This window comes from Taudactylus pleione, unplaced genomic scaffold (genome assembly GCF_031769625.1).
Source record: "Taudactylus pleione unplaced genomic scaffold, aTauple2 ptg000290l, whole genome shotgun sequence".
NCBI lineage: Eukaryota > Metazoa > Chordata > Amphibia > Anura > Myobatrachidae > Taudactylus > Taudactylus pleione.
The window spans coordinates 1,604,051-1,618,586 of NW_028284692.1; the positions used below are offsets into that span (position 1 = coordinate 1,604,051).

The 14,536-nt window shown below is 44.4% G+C and overlaps 1 protein-coding gene across 1 annotated transcript in view; it reads left to right on the plus strand.

Moving 5' to 3' along the window:
- The first annotated feature begins 2,029 nt into the window (after positions 1-2,029).
- Positions 2,030-14,536, plus strand: part of SRP68 (signal recognition particle 68) — a 41,059-nt gene continuing 28,552 nt past the window's right edge. The window contains exons 1-7 of the mRNA XM_088482682.1: positions 2,030-2,228; positions 5,447-5,513; positions 6,546-6,659; positions 8,661-8,856; positions 10,030-10,112; positions 10,201-10,310; positions 10,471-10,553. Of these exons, the coding sequence (XP_088338808.1) occupies positions 2,120-2,228; positions 5,447-5,513; positions 6,546-6,659; positions 8,661-8,856; positions 10,030-10,112; positions 10,201-10,310; positions 10,471-10,553 (762 nt within the window). The 5' untranslated portion in view covers positions 2,030-2,119. The remainder of the gene's footprint in view (positions 2,229-5,446; positions 5,514-6,545; positions 6,660-8,660; positions 8,857-10,029; positions 10,113-10,200; positions 10,311-10,470; positions 10,554-14,536) is intronic.

Here is a 14,536-nt window from a genome sequence, read left to right on the forward strand (position 1 = left end):
GCCCCTGTATTTTTATAACCAGAACAGGCTTTATAAAGCCCGGGGCTGGTTATGCTTTTGGGGAGGGGGTGCACGTCATTTTTTTTAAATTTAAAAACCTTTTACATAAGTACACACAGAAACATGTACATATCTCATGGATATGTGCATGTTTCTGTGTTAATCTGACCTGCTCAGGATGTATTCGCTAGCCTGAAGCAGGTCTATTATTTGGGGACTTTTGGTAATCTTTTTTTTGCGAGTCTGAAACAGACACTCTATTACATTGGGCGAGTTGATTGTTTTCAATGTGAAAACATCTGGATGCGAGTTTGAGAATGGAGAGTTTTAGTAACTCTGAAAAATGTGAGTTTTAGTGAACAGACACCCTATTACATTGGAGAGTTGTGAAAAATTGCGAGTTTAGCACCAAACTCGCAATTTACCAAAACAGACACCCTATTACATTTGGCCCATTGTGTTTAAGACAGACCAGGCTTCACTCAGAAGCTGCGTGGCTGACGGAATTGCGTCAATGTTCCCGATGTATATGCTGTTGCACTTCGTCAGACGTATATGAGTAGGCAGCAGTGGAAGTAACTATACTCGGGGAAGCATTGGAAGTCATTAGCATATTTTAGCAATTGCAATCCGTGTGAGATCACAGTTGCGACTGCATTAGCGGAACTCTCTAAATCAGGCCCAAAGACTTGCAGGTTGCAATTATGGTAATGTACCTTGACGTATGCGCAGTGGCAAATAAATCGTTCCATTTGCGAAAACATCAGCGTAGCATACAACTCTGAGGGCTGATTCAGCAAGGATAGCAATTGCAAAGCTGCACGCAGGCAGCTTTGCAATTGCGATCCTTGCTATTATGCAAATGCAGAAGGTGTATGACACTGTGACGCAGGTCACAGGCTGGGATTACCATCGCAATCATCGGTGGTCGCGATGGTGGACGGCGCCGGGTCGCCTGCCAGCAGAGTAAGCCACTCCCGGAACACGTGCACTGCTGAATCAGGCCCTAAGTTCACTAAAGAAGCCATGTATACAATTATTTCCTAACTTTACATTGGCAGTGCTCTCAGTACCTGTATCAGAAATCAGCTTGATTTATGTGCTAGTGGGGTAGATGTATTATAACGGCACTTAACGTGCCGCTATAAAGCTTCCCGCTTCGCCTCTTTACCGAGGCGAAGCAGGAAGCACTACCGATGAGATGTATAAACATCTCATCGGCCGGAGAGGGGGAGCGTTAACTCCCCCCTCCTGCGCTACCCGCTAGAGACAGCAGCGCATCAGCCTAGTGCTGATGCGCTGTGTCTCTCTCCCGGCCGGCTCCACTGAGCATGCGCAGGATCTCGCAAGTATCGCAAGATCCCCGCGTGGAGCCGGCAGCCGCCGCAGCAGGGACAGCGCTGTCCCTGCTGTGGGGACAGGCTAGCGCCAGGCTGTAGCTGTCGATAACGACAGCTACAGCTGGCCGAACGGTCATGCGTTATGACCGTTCGTACATGGCCCTGCCATCTTGTAGATAGCAGCGCCAATAATGACAGGGGCGCATAGCGCCTGTCATTTACCGCCCAGACCCCCGATCATACATCGGAGAGAAGCGGTATCAGCGCACATAACGTGCGCCGATACCGTTTCTGGGCTTTGTACATCTCCCCCATTATCCCAACAGCAAAAACAATGCAATATATATCCATACCTGGAAAAGTAGCATTCATTAAATAATTATTAAACAATACATTAATATCTCATATAACGTCTTCACATACAGAGAGGGCAGCAGTGACACCTACAGATGACAGGATAAAACTAAGCATAATTACAAAGCGTTTATTTTTGTATAAAACTAAATAAGGTAAATTTAAAAACTGCACTTTAAATGATAATTCCACCCAAAGTTTAATTTTCTGAATGATAAATAAAAAATAATGTGTCTGAGTCTGACACTTCCGTTCTACTACCTAGCCACTGCCTGTGGGAAAAGAAGGGGAAATTAGCTGCACCATGAATACGGTCCTCCGAGCTCCCATCCGCCTTTGCTGCCATATACCAGCATGCACCGCGGCCATCCTCTCCTCCGTTCTCACTGGTGCTGTCTTACCCCTACTTCCCTCATTGTAGTAAGATGGCGGCGGAGCGACAGTCGGGTGCTGGGTCAGAAGATAATAAGGAGAATGAGCGGCCGGTTGCAGGAGGAAAGTCGGGAGCGCTGGGAGACAGCTTGGCGTTGGAGAGTATCCAGACTTTGGTAGTGAGAGTGGGCGGACCCCGGGTAGGCGCGGGGTACACGAGAGCTGGAAGCTGACGTGGCCATTACAAGAGTGGGACATGGACTAGAAGCAGTGCACCTTTAGCTCCCTGCCTGGGGACTGTCTCATGGCTTCTGACTAAAAGATCATTGCTTGTTTTCCCCAGCATTGTTGGTCTATGGGGTGGGCAATAAGCAGCCCTCCAGCTGTTGTTGAACTACAAATCACAGCATGCCTTGCAACGGTATTAACATGTTTAAATGGCAAAACTGTTGCTAGGATGTGTAGTTCTACAACATCTGGGGGGGGCGCTTATTGCCCCCCCCCCCCCCCCAGGCTGCTTTCTCTACTTAGAAGTGCCATATATTACCAGCTGAGGTGTCCTATTAGATTGAGTACAATAGCTATTGGAGGCTTTATATTGTAAAACATTGTATGACTCATAGCTCTAGGTAATATTCTCTCGTTTTAATTTTGTTGTTCCCAATTGTAAAGCACTCCAGAATATGCTGGCGCTATATGAATAAATGTCCATAAGATGTTGGTGGGTTTATTAGCATGGCACAGAGGTGCAAGTCTACAGTGAAACACCAGTAACCAATTCATTTTATCTGCTTAGTTTAAGTTAAAAGACAACAAAATAAGATGTACTATCTGTTTCTTAGGTTCTAGTATAAGCCTCGGCAGCATGGCCCTCGCTAACTGTTGCCCATCGGACCTGCATGCACGGGAGCACCGTAGACTGATACACACTAAAGCTGGCCACACATCTAAAGATTATCTGTCCAACCAGCCAACTAGTTGAATGGTTGGAATGAAAATCTGGTAACGTATGGGAGTAAATGATGATCAGCAATTTGCTTCTAAATGCCAGAAAACAGATTAAACTGGTCGTCAGACAAGTTTGTTAAATGTTTGATTTAAACAATTTGTTCAAACAGTTTTTGTCCATTTTCTGGCGTTTGGGATCAAATTGCTGATCATCATTTACTCCAATACCTTACCAGATTTTCATTCCAACCAATCAACTAGTTGGCTGGTTGGACACATCTTTACATATGTGGCCAGCTTAAGGCCCATATTCAATTAGGTGCAAAAAACCGAGATTGGCGAAAAAGTTTTGCAGTTTGCGACTTTTCGTCGGTCGGACAAGTATCGCCGTATGCAATTGCCTTTACTTTTCGCGTATGCGAAAATGCAATGTAATAGGCTAAAAAGATTCGCCTATAAATAGGTGTCGGAAAAAAGTGCAAAATCGCTATTTGGAGGTCAAAAGGTGGGGAAACCACTCTGCATTCTTGGGACAGCCCCCCCCCCAAAGAATATCTGCGTAAAAAAAAAAAAGAAACACCCCAAAAAAGCACTTTGACAATTGGGGCGAAGAAGTGCAAAGTGGGGGTACAAACTTAAGCTAGTGAAATAGCCTTTTAAGGGGTCTGCAAGTAGGGGTGAGGTGTTTTTTTGTTTGCTGAAGATGCGTTTTTTTGTTTTTTTAAAACTTAACTTTAGCGACTTTATACTATGCTAGCATATGTGCATTGATCCCCAATGTTACTGCATCTTTTGGGGGGTGTCAGGCTGATTTCCCCGATTCCGACACCACTTTTTGTGTGGTTCACATTCGCCGGGTTGTGTTTTCGTGTCTTTTGGAATTGAATACGGCGAATTGTGGGAGCGTGCATGAAAACTTTCCGCGGCCAAAACACGCGAAGACGGCGAAAAGTACGCCATGCGAAAAAGTATCACGGCTGCAAAACTAATTGAATACGTCCCTAAATGATGTGCCCGTTATGTCATCCAATCTGTCCAAATCGGACGACCTAGTGCAGTGATTCCCAACCTCGGTCCTCAAGGCACACTAAAGCTGGCCACACACTAGAACAACTTACATCCAACCAGCCAACTTGTTGATTGCTTGGAATGAAAATCTGGTAAGGAATGGGAGTAAATGATGATCAGAAATTTACTCCTAAATGCCAGAAAACAGATGAAAATGGTCGTCAGACAAGTTTGTTAAATGTTTGATTTAAACTATTTGTTTATACAACAGTTTTGGTCCATTTTTCAGCGTCTGGGAGCAAGTTGCTGATTGTATTCCTTACCAGATTTTCATTCCAACCAATCTACTAGTTGGCTGGTTGGACAGATAATCTTTAAATGTGTGGCCAGCTTAACAGTTCTGGTTTTAGTGATATCCATGATTGTGCACAGATGGTTAAATCAAAATAACTGAGGCACTAATGAAGTCACATGTGCTCAAGTATGGCTTTCTCTAAAACCTGGACTGTTAGTGTGCCTTGAGGACCGTTTTTGGGAACCCCTGACCTAATGCAATGGTTCTCAAACTCGGTCGTCAGGACCCCACACAGGTCACCCAGCAGGTGCACAGGTGTGTTCATTACTCACTGACACATTTTAAAAGATCCACGTGTGGAGCTAATTTTACTTGTGATTCTGTCAGGAGACCTGCAAAACGTGCACTGTTTGGAGTCCTGAGGACTGAGTTTGAGAACCTGTGGTCTAGTGTGTACCTGGAGATGAATATGCATGCGTTTGCTGGGCATGTCATTAAGGGTGTGCTGCTGAACAAGTATAAATAACCTTTCTTTAAGGAGTAGGTTGACCTTAGTTACCATATATTAGGTATTATTATTTTTCAAATGATGGAAGTTACAGGTCTACTTTAAATGTATGAAAGGCAAACACGCAATAATTAATGAATTGTTATGGCCAAAGTCCTATTGTGAGGCACACCACGGTTCAGTGAATTATAATGAACGCTAATTTATCGTTTTAAAGTTAGCTATCATTACTGTTCCATTATCAGAGACTAGGGAGTATATTTACTAAAAGCCGACTTTGTGTTTCAGGGTCTAAATCACACATTTGACAGATAATTTAAAAAAATATATATATTTTTAAATGTCTAAAAATCATCTCTAAGCAAATCTGTGTTTTAGACCCTGAAACACAAAATCGACCCAAATCGAATTTCAATAAATATACCTCTCAATCACACATTTACTAACATTATTTTTGACAGTGTTTAAAAAAATTATGACAAAAATCATCTTGGTAAAAGTATGACTTAGACCCTGAAATACAAAATTGCCCAAACATCGACCAAAATCGACCTTTAGTAAATATACCCCAAGGTCTAGATTGTTGCCACTTCTCTCTTGTTTCTTTAACTCAACATGCAGTCCTCCAGATTATTAAGGAATCTCAGCAACAGCATGGAATGCGTCATGGAGACTTCCAGAGATACAGGTAAATAGCTTTGGTGCTACTGTAATTATCGCCCAAAATATTAGGGTGACATTTTATGATATTTAACCTGCTCATGTGTGATCTTTCTAATTAATAAAATGTTGATTGTACCTCTCATGCTGCCCCACTCACTTTTGACCGAAGCGTGCAAATGATTTGCTTGTCTGCACAGTTGGCAGTGTGAGCTATTTATTGTGCGTCTGATTAAAATAATTGTTGCAGGATAATAAGAATCCACGAAATGCTGGTAGATGCATTTTTTATGTGTCACTGATTTGATCAAATAATATGGCTGGCTTTACAGTGCTGAGATACCTGTTCATTAGTGTTTTGAACCTATCCATAGTGTTTTGAACTTATGATCCATGGGCACTATCCCCGGCAGATCTTGAATAAAGAAACCCTAGATTCTGTACTTTGCAGTAGTTAAAAAGCAAAACTCCCCTAAAAAATCATGGGTTTTCTAAACGTATGAAATTATAACAAGTTTTTAGATTACAGAATGACTTTAATTTGATACCGAATATAAGGCCATAATTATTTGAAGTTTGTAATTGTATTTTGAAGTAATGTATCAGTCACAGCTTTTTATAATTTTTCTTCCTAAATGTCAGAACATTTCAGGGTATTCAAAGGACTTGATTGTAACTTGGCTTTTTTTTGTTCAGCCATAAATCCCTTATTTAAATAACTAAAGTGTTGTGAGTCCTATACTAAATTATAGCTTTCCAAATGCTGCAATATTTACAGTGGGATATTGCAATTAAGACTATACAGCAGCACATCCATCATAACATGTGCCTGCACTTTCTCTGCTCATTCCTGCATACTCCCCATGGCAGCATCCTGCTGCTTGTCTGAGGGAAGTCCATGATGGAGAATATGACAGCGGGTATTACGTAACTAACCCAGCTCCTGCTGAGTCGGTCTTATATCAGAGAGTCGTGCTCACTGTGAAAGCTGAAATAATTTCTTAGCAAAGTTACACAAACTCCATCAATGTTGCTAATGGACACTTTGCTATTTTTCCAGAGGTTACTGTTCACGACGTTTAAGACGACTAAGAAAAACCCTAAATTTTAAAATGGGGAACAGGCACAAATTCACAGGAAAGAAAGTGACCGCGGAGATGCTTTCTGATAACAGGTAACATATGTGAAACTAGCTACCTGTAGTGCAACATCTGACATTTTAAAGAGTTTAAATGGTATGGTTTTTAACTTTCCTATCTTTTACTTTTGTTTATACTACAAATAACACTCCTGTCAATTTCATATACAGCCAACAACACAGTTGCTTGATTTTAAGAATTCCACGAAAAAACAATAAATATACATATATATATATATATATATTTCATTTATCGCCCAACCCCTGTAACAACATATTTCAATTACACCTGTAGCTGTTGCATTAAGCTCACTAATAATTAATAAAATAATCGGGAGGCAGGTAGCTATTGACAGGATCACTAAATGACAAGCTATGTTTCATATACCCAACATTACTGCTCACCCTGTCGCATCCCATGTGAAAAAAGGTCTTGCTGTTCCAATTTCTGTCATTGCTCTCTCTGTTCTCAACTGTATTGGAATGCAGAAGTATAGCAAATACAGATGTTGATGGGTGTCAATTTTATTGTTTCAACTAATTTGACTTTCAAGCTGGGGTGGGTGCTCTGTTGACACTTTGCACTGATGATGGAGCACAATTCGTGCCGTGCGCACTGACATCATGGATTGACAGATGGTTCTGGCCTGGTGCTGTGCACCTGCTGATTTGGTCCATTTTCTCAACTTTACTCAACTAAAACTATTTTTGTACTACAATATTGCTGTACAGTAGTTGTATATTTACTAAAGATGTACTGTAATTCATACATTTGTAATGTATGAATTACATTGTTTGTGCAGTATATACTTTTGGAATGTTATTTAAGGTAATGAGCTTATTAACACTGAAGGAAACGTTCCCTTTTTACAGTACAAATGTTATTCTTCAAGGAGAGCCCATTTAGAGCAAGCCTTGTACATGCAGGAGCAAGATGTCAGCTGGCCACGTTGCAATATTGTGCTGACAACTGCCGTGTCGTCCCCCTCCCTCCTTATATTTGTTAGTCTTATGCTGAGTACACACTGGCAGTTATATTGGCCGATCAGTTGATTGGCCAATATATTGTGTGCCTGTCGGGCAGTGTGTACCAGCGATATGTTTGTGAACGACGCCATTCACAGACATTTCTCCTTCATCAAGGCTGGGGGACAATGGACCATGGGGTTGGTGATGGGACTGCAGGAGCTGGCACTTAAACTAAACTTGTAACTTTAACACTAAGCTCCTCCCCTCTGCAACCCCATGACTTTAGTGTGATTTAAGTGCCTGAGGAGTTCGGCACGGGTAAGGGTTACTCTGCAGCCCATTGTAGTTATTTCTCTTGTTTCATGTTTTTGCCTCCGGCGACACCCACTTTGGGCGTACAGTTCTCCGGTCAAGCAGCCTGAGCGTTCCCTCCCCTGCGAGTGGCTTTTGAACGTCCCATAGTTCAGTGTCCCCCAGCCTTGATGAAGGAGAAAAGGGGATTTTTGGTTACTTACCGTTGAATCCTTTTCTCTGGAATTAGGCTGGGGGACACTGCGTTCCCTCCCTCACGCTCAATCGTGTTGCGTTGTATTTTTGTGACCGGTTGGTCCCTGCAGTTCTGGTTATATTTTGATTATAACAGTTTCACTGGGTTACTGCTTCTCCTTAACAGGCACTTTTTAAAGTTGTACTGAAGTCATGGGGTTGCAGAGGGAAGGGATTCAACGGTAAGTAACTAAAAATCCCCTTATCGCAACGGCTGTGCTGCACAGTTGTTGGCAGATATAGCTGTCCATCCTGCTGTGTGTATGGGTGATCAGCCGACTGTCCATATACTTGCGTGGCCAACGGGACCCGTGGCCAGATGCCAGCTGATGGTGGTTCAGTGTGTATGAACAACCATCATCTGCAGATCACTCGATCTGCAGATATACTGTATGTGTGTACCCAGCCTTGTGTGTGTATTTTCCATCCAAACTTTAAAGTGTGTTTTCACTGTAATATATTTTATTGTGTAAGGGCTAAAATATGCTTGCTTGAGCACTTTTAATAAATGTTAATTTGCAGGTACCTATTGCTCATCTTGATGGATGCTGAGAGGGCCTGGAGCTACGCCATGCAGCTTAAAATGGAGGCCAACACAGAACCCCGCAAGCGTTTCCATTTGCTGTCTCGCTTGCGTAAGGCTGTGAAGCATGGCGAGGAGCTGGAGCGACTCTGTGATAGTGACCGTGTTGATGCCAAGACAAAGTTAGAAGCTCAGGTACTTCTTTAATTGTCTGGTGGTCATAAGAGAATTAGATAGATGTCTAAATATGAAGTTTTTAGATCTATTGGCATGGCTGACAAAAGTTCTCTCATGAACATCCCTCCACAATATGTTTATTACTTAAAACAAATCCGGGATCTTCTATCTGATGTACTGATATTCTCTTAATTCTGGTGGATGCACCCAAACGAGTCTGGCCAGCCTCAAAACGTTCAATTGCTAGGTTGACCATACGCCAGTCATATATATCTTGAAATGCGCTGGTTGTCTTCCCTCTTTCTCATTTTCCATGCCTCCTAGTGCAAAATATACAGCGGCGTTTGGTCATACCCAGCCCTCCATTTTATGCTTTACTATCTAATGAATGAGCATAAAGGTAGCAGATATTGGCTCATTACTTTATTTTAGGTAGCAAACTTTTTTCTTGTTCCAGTACTAGAAGGTTTAAGTGCATATAACCTGTTTGCATAGTTGCATGCAGGGGAACACTAAGGGCCTGATTCAGGGCCGGACGCAATTAGCGCTCGCTCGTCCTGAAAATAGGGGTGGCTATTCAAATGAACCGTTCGCTGTTTGCGGTCTGTTCACGCCTCTAGGTCTGAACGAGCGTACAAAACTTGCGGCCTTTTTTGGGAAACTACGCCCCCTGGCCGCTCGCATCCTACGTCATGTCCGCTATTTATTAGATTAATCGAGTACATTGAACAGGGTATGAACTGCTCGCTATTCTTGTGGTTGGTTTTTGCTACCACAATTTTGCGAGCAGTTCTGGCTTAAAAAAAACCCAGTGACGTGGTCAATGACGCTGCTGTTTTAAATATGCACACCCATAAAACGCCCGTTTTGACCTTTAAGCACGCCTGCGATCGGATCTCCACTCCCCGTTTTCAAGCACCTTCCCCTGTTACCACCCACATACGCCTCATTCTGTCACTCAAATTAGCTGGCATTCGCTATTTTGCGAGCACATGAATTTCGGCCGCACTGACTGGTTTGCGCATCCGTATAACGATCCGTACGCATGCGCAGTTGGGCAAACATCGCTCGGAGCGAACAAGCTGCCGCTTACGAGTGGCTCTGAATCAGGCCCTAAATGTGCTCCATAGTGAGCTGAATTAGATGACTTACGTGGGCAACACTTATGTAAAATTTGCTGTCTCTCTGCAGGCGTATAGTGCTTATCTCAATGGTATGCTGCAGTTTGAGCAGCAGCACTGGGAAGAGGCCATGAAAGCATTCAACAAGTGCAAGTGAGTTTCTCATGGGCATATATATTTGGCTTGGTGTAGTTAAATATACCTACCTTCATCTCACTGTTTATTTTCTTTCTCCTCACAGGACCATCTATGAGAAACTGGCCAGCGCATTCACTGAGGAGCAGGCTGTCCTGTACAACCAAAGAGTGGATGAGATATCACCCAACATACGCTACTGTGCCTACAACATTGGTGAGGGAAGTCGGGGAATGGGAACCTTTTGCTTGTCTCACTGAAATTGTCTGCATGTTACATCATTTTATTTGCCAGTACGATGAGCGTTTAACAGCAGAGAAATAACCTCAGCGAGAAAGAAATCTGGCCAGCTCAATAAATGTACCTTCTTTTCCAGGGGATAAGACTGCTATGAATGAGTTAATGCAAATGAGACTTCGTGGTGGAGGCACAGAAGGACTGTTAGCAGAGAAGCTGGAGGTACATTTTGTTATGTTATAAATTCAGTTCTTCTTTCTCCTGGCTTCCATTTTGTTTTGAATTCTTCTCTCCTTCTCTGGATTCCACGTCCACATTTGACTTCAACAACCTGCGCAAATTTACACATAACTAAAATACATGTGTGGAGGTTCAAACAGACATGGGGGCACACAATTGTAAATGAAATGTAAAACAAGTAGCTTTAATCACAGTAAGGTGATTCAAAACACAAGTATTTCACCATACTGCCAGTTTGTGGAACCTTTGATGATGTACCGATTTTCTCTTGGCCTCCGATGCCTTCTCCTTTTTGGTTCATTCCCAACACATTTCATCAGGAGAGTGTAATAAATAAATTACGTGTGTACTTAACTTTCTTTTTCAGGGTCCATAGGGCTCCACCAGGAGACATTGGGGTGTAGGTGGGACCTGGAGGACCGGACACCAACAGCAAACCTTTTCAATCCCAGGATGCTCCGGTCCTTCCCCCATACCCCGCCCACAGCCTGAGGGCAACTCAGTTTAGTTTGTGTCCAGCTTGAGCTGGTTCACCGTTTTAACAGGGGGCTGCTATTAAGCATCCCAAGCTTATTTTAATGATTTAAATTTTAGTTTAATTTATTCTACTAATGAGCAGCAGCACGAGACAGTCTTTTGGACATCTGCACTGCTGCTTCATCACCTCTCCATGGCGCTGTGACACCAGCCCCCTGCTAGGTACGCTTGGCAGGGCTCTGAGGGGGACCTACTGTAGCTAGCATGGCTCTCCGGACCCCAGACTGCAGCCAGGACTCAGTCTGGGGTCCGGAGAGGGGGGAGCGTGTATGCGCAGTCTTACCTCCAGTCTTAGAAGACTGGAGGCGCTTATGTAGACACCAGTTCGTCCGAGACTCCACTAGACCCAGGGCATTACAAGCACTGGCGCAGGGCATATGTAAGGCCAGGGGATTCTGTGGTTAAAGTCAGCATAGGGGAGAAGGTGCTCTCCCTGCGGCCCCTCTCTCAGCTCAGGGCGCCATTCCACTGCAGTTTTTCTGCTCCTCTCTCACCCACCTCCCCCTCTGAGACTCACTGCAGCCAATTTCTGCATTCAGGTCTCCACGAACGCTGGGTCCACTCTCCCTGTATACCTCTCCCAAGGGCCAGGTTATATAGCGCTATAGCCTACCAGCCACTGCGGTCTGTGTACTTGATTTAAGGGCCCACTGCAGTTATATTGTATATTCTGCCTTGTATGTGACTTATGCTAGCGCTGCTGTTTTCTTTCTCATATGACTATCAGCTTATACATTTCCTTTTCTTCTACTATAACCCTAGCATACTAAAGGTATAGGGGGTTCATTGTACCTCACATCTCCATATATTTGTGAGGGCTATCACATACTATATATCGCTGTTGCGCACTACACTGTGCCATATCACACATACAGCTGGGTTGCTCACTGCACTGTTCCAGATTGTGTTACATTATTTTTGCAGCTATGTGGGCAGTGGCCATACTGACAAGCAGCCTGCTCCTCCCACTCTGGTGTATATGTAAGTCCTGCTCAGCAGGCTTGACTTCAGAGGACCTCATTCAGTATGGTCTTTTAGCATCGTGTTCTACTGCCCCGGGCCCATCAGCCCCAGTGTCCTCTCCTCAGGACCCACCCTGGGCTAATTTTTCACAGGTGCTGGCAAAAATTGCGGATCATCTAACTGTCCCTGTGGAAGCTCCCCCTATGGGATGGCCACAGCAGGTACTCCCTGCAAATCCTTTGCCTCCCCCTTGGGTAGACATACTTTCTATTGCAGAGTCTGCAGATACCTCTACAGCTTTTCAGCAAATGCTGCAAAAAGAGAGACCCTTACCCAGTAAACCTTCTAAGCGTGCTGTGTTATCTTCCCAGTCCACCCAGCTATCAGATTCTGATTTATCATCTTGGGAGGCAGAAGACTCAGACCTCTCTCACCCTCACTCCCCTTCGGGAGACGAGGAACCGCCCTCTAAATTGAATATACCTGCAAGGGTAAGAGCTGTAAAATCTATTACTCAAATGGAAGAGGCAGAACCTGCTCCTAAGGCAAAACAGCCCTCCTTTAAATGACAAAAGGTAATTTTACCAGAAATACCTCACTCTGATCAGCTATCTGATCATATGAGTGAAGCGTGGAGTATGCCCAGATTTCAGCTGCCTAAGCGTTTAAGTTCGTTTTACCCTCTTCCCGCTACTGATTGTACTAAATGGGAAGTTCCTCCAGCAGTGGATTCCACGTGACACGTCTGGTTAAAAATGCTACCTTACCTATCTATACTGCAACCTCCTTGAAGGAGACTACAGATGGAAGGATGGAAGCTTGTCTAAAATCTATAAACTTACAGGAGCTATTACTCATCCTGCTAGGCTAAGGCCTTGGTGGCTAAGGCCATTGAGAGTTGGGCAGAGGCCCTAGAAGAGACATTTCCCTCTGATGCTTCGAAGGAACAGCTGTCCTAGATATCTCACATTAGAGATGCAGCCTCCTATTTGAGTGAAGCCGCCATGGATACGGCTCTCCTAGCCTCCAAAGCATCTGCCACTTCTGTAGTAGCCCTCCGTATTGTTTGGCTCCGCTCATGGAAGGCGGATGCGGACTCTAAAAAGGCTTTGGAGTCTGTCTTATTCAGGGGATATCCTGTTTGGCCCAGAATTGTACAAAATTGTGACTACCTTGGCAGCTTCCAAGAAGGCGTACCTGCCCTCTGCATAGAATGTGAAGCCTAGGACGTCATCCTTTCGGTCCTTTTGTCAGCCTCCCACCCTGGGGAGCCCCCAAGGAGAGGCCCATCTCGTCAGACTGAAGGCTTGTTCTCAGATTTGGTAGGTAGACATCTAGTAGCCCAGGTCTGTTTGGTCCTAGGCTTGGAATCCTTAGTTGATGCCTTGAAAAGGACTGACCTTTAACCTCCCTTTGTCCCTCCTGTGGCTCCGTGGGATTTTTCTGTTGTTCTCCATGCACTTCAGGAACCTACATTCGAACCCTTGGAATCAGTGGATGTCAAGTGGCTCACTGCAGACTTTCTTCTGGCTATAGCATCTGCCCGTAGGGTATCTGATTTAGGGCCGCTTTCATGTCGCACCCCATTTTTAATCTTTCATCAGGACAGGGCTATTCTTAGAACGCGTCCAGGTTTTTTTCCCAAAGTGGTTTCTTGTTTCTACATTAATGAGGAAATTGTGGTTCCGGCCTTTCAATCACCAGACCTCTCGGCAGGTGAGGCCTCTTTGGGTATGGTCCCTGCTCTAAAGATCTACGTGGACCGCACTAGTTCCATCAGGAAATCAGACTCCCTCTTCATCCTATATGGATTCCATAAGAAGGGATGGCCAGCTAACAAACAGACTCTGGCCAGATGGATTCGCGTGACTATCTCACAGGCTTACGTGCAGACTGGCCTTCCTGTGCCAGCTACAGTATCTGCTCATTCTACTCGATCTGTGGATCCTTCGTGGGCAGCCTGGCGTGGCGCCTCTGCTGAACAGCTATGCAGGGCGGCTACGTGCTCTTCTGCCCACACCTTTCTTAGGTTCTATGCCTTTGATACATTTGCGCCTCAGGATACTTCCTTCGGGCGCAGGGTTCTCCTCTCTGCTCAGAAGCGTCCCCGCTCTTGAACAACTGCTTTGGGACATCCCCATTGTCTCCCTGTGGAGCCCTATGGACCCTGAAGAAGAAAAGCAGAGTTATGGTAAAACTTACCCTTGTTAACTCTTTCTTTGCAGTCCATAGGGTCCACAGGGCACCCGCCCTGACGCACCTGGCCTCTATGGGTTTCTTCTCTTGGTCACTTGTTTCCTTCTCTGTGTGAGAGTATGATTCTTCAGTGTACCAGTCTTCCTTATTTGCTATCCTGCTCCTGTCTTGGGCTTGTTAACAAAACTTTGTTGCTCTCAGGCTGTGAGCGGGGTATTGGGGGAAGGATCAGAGCATCCTGGGATTGAATAGCTTTGCTGTTGGTGTGC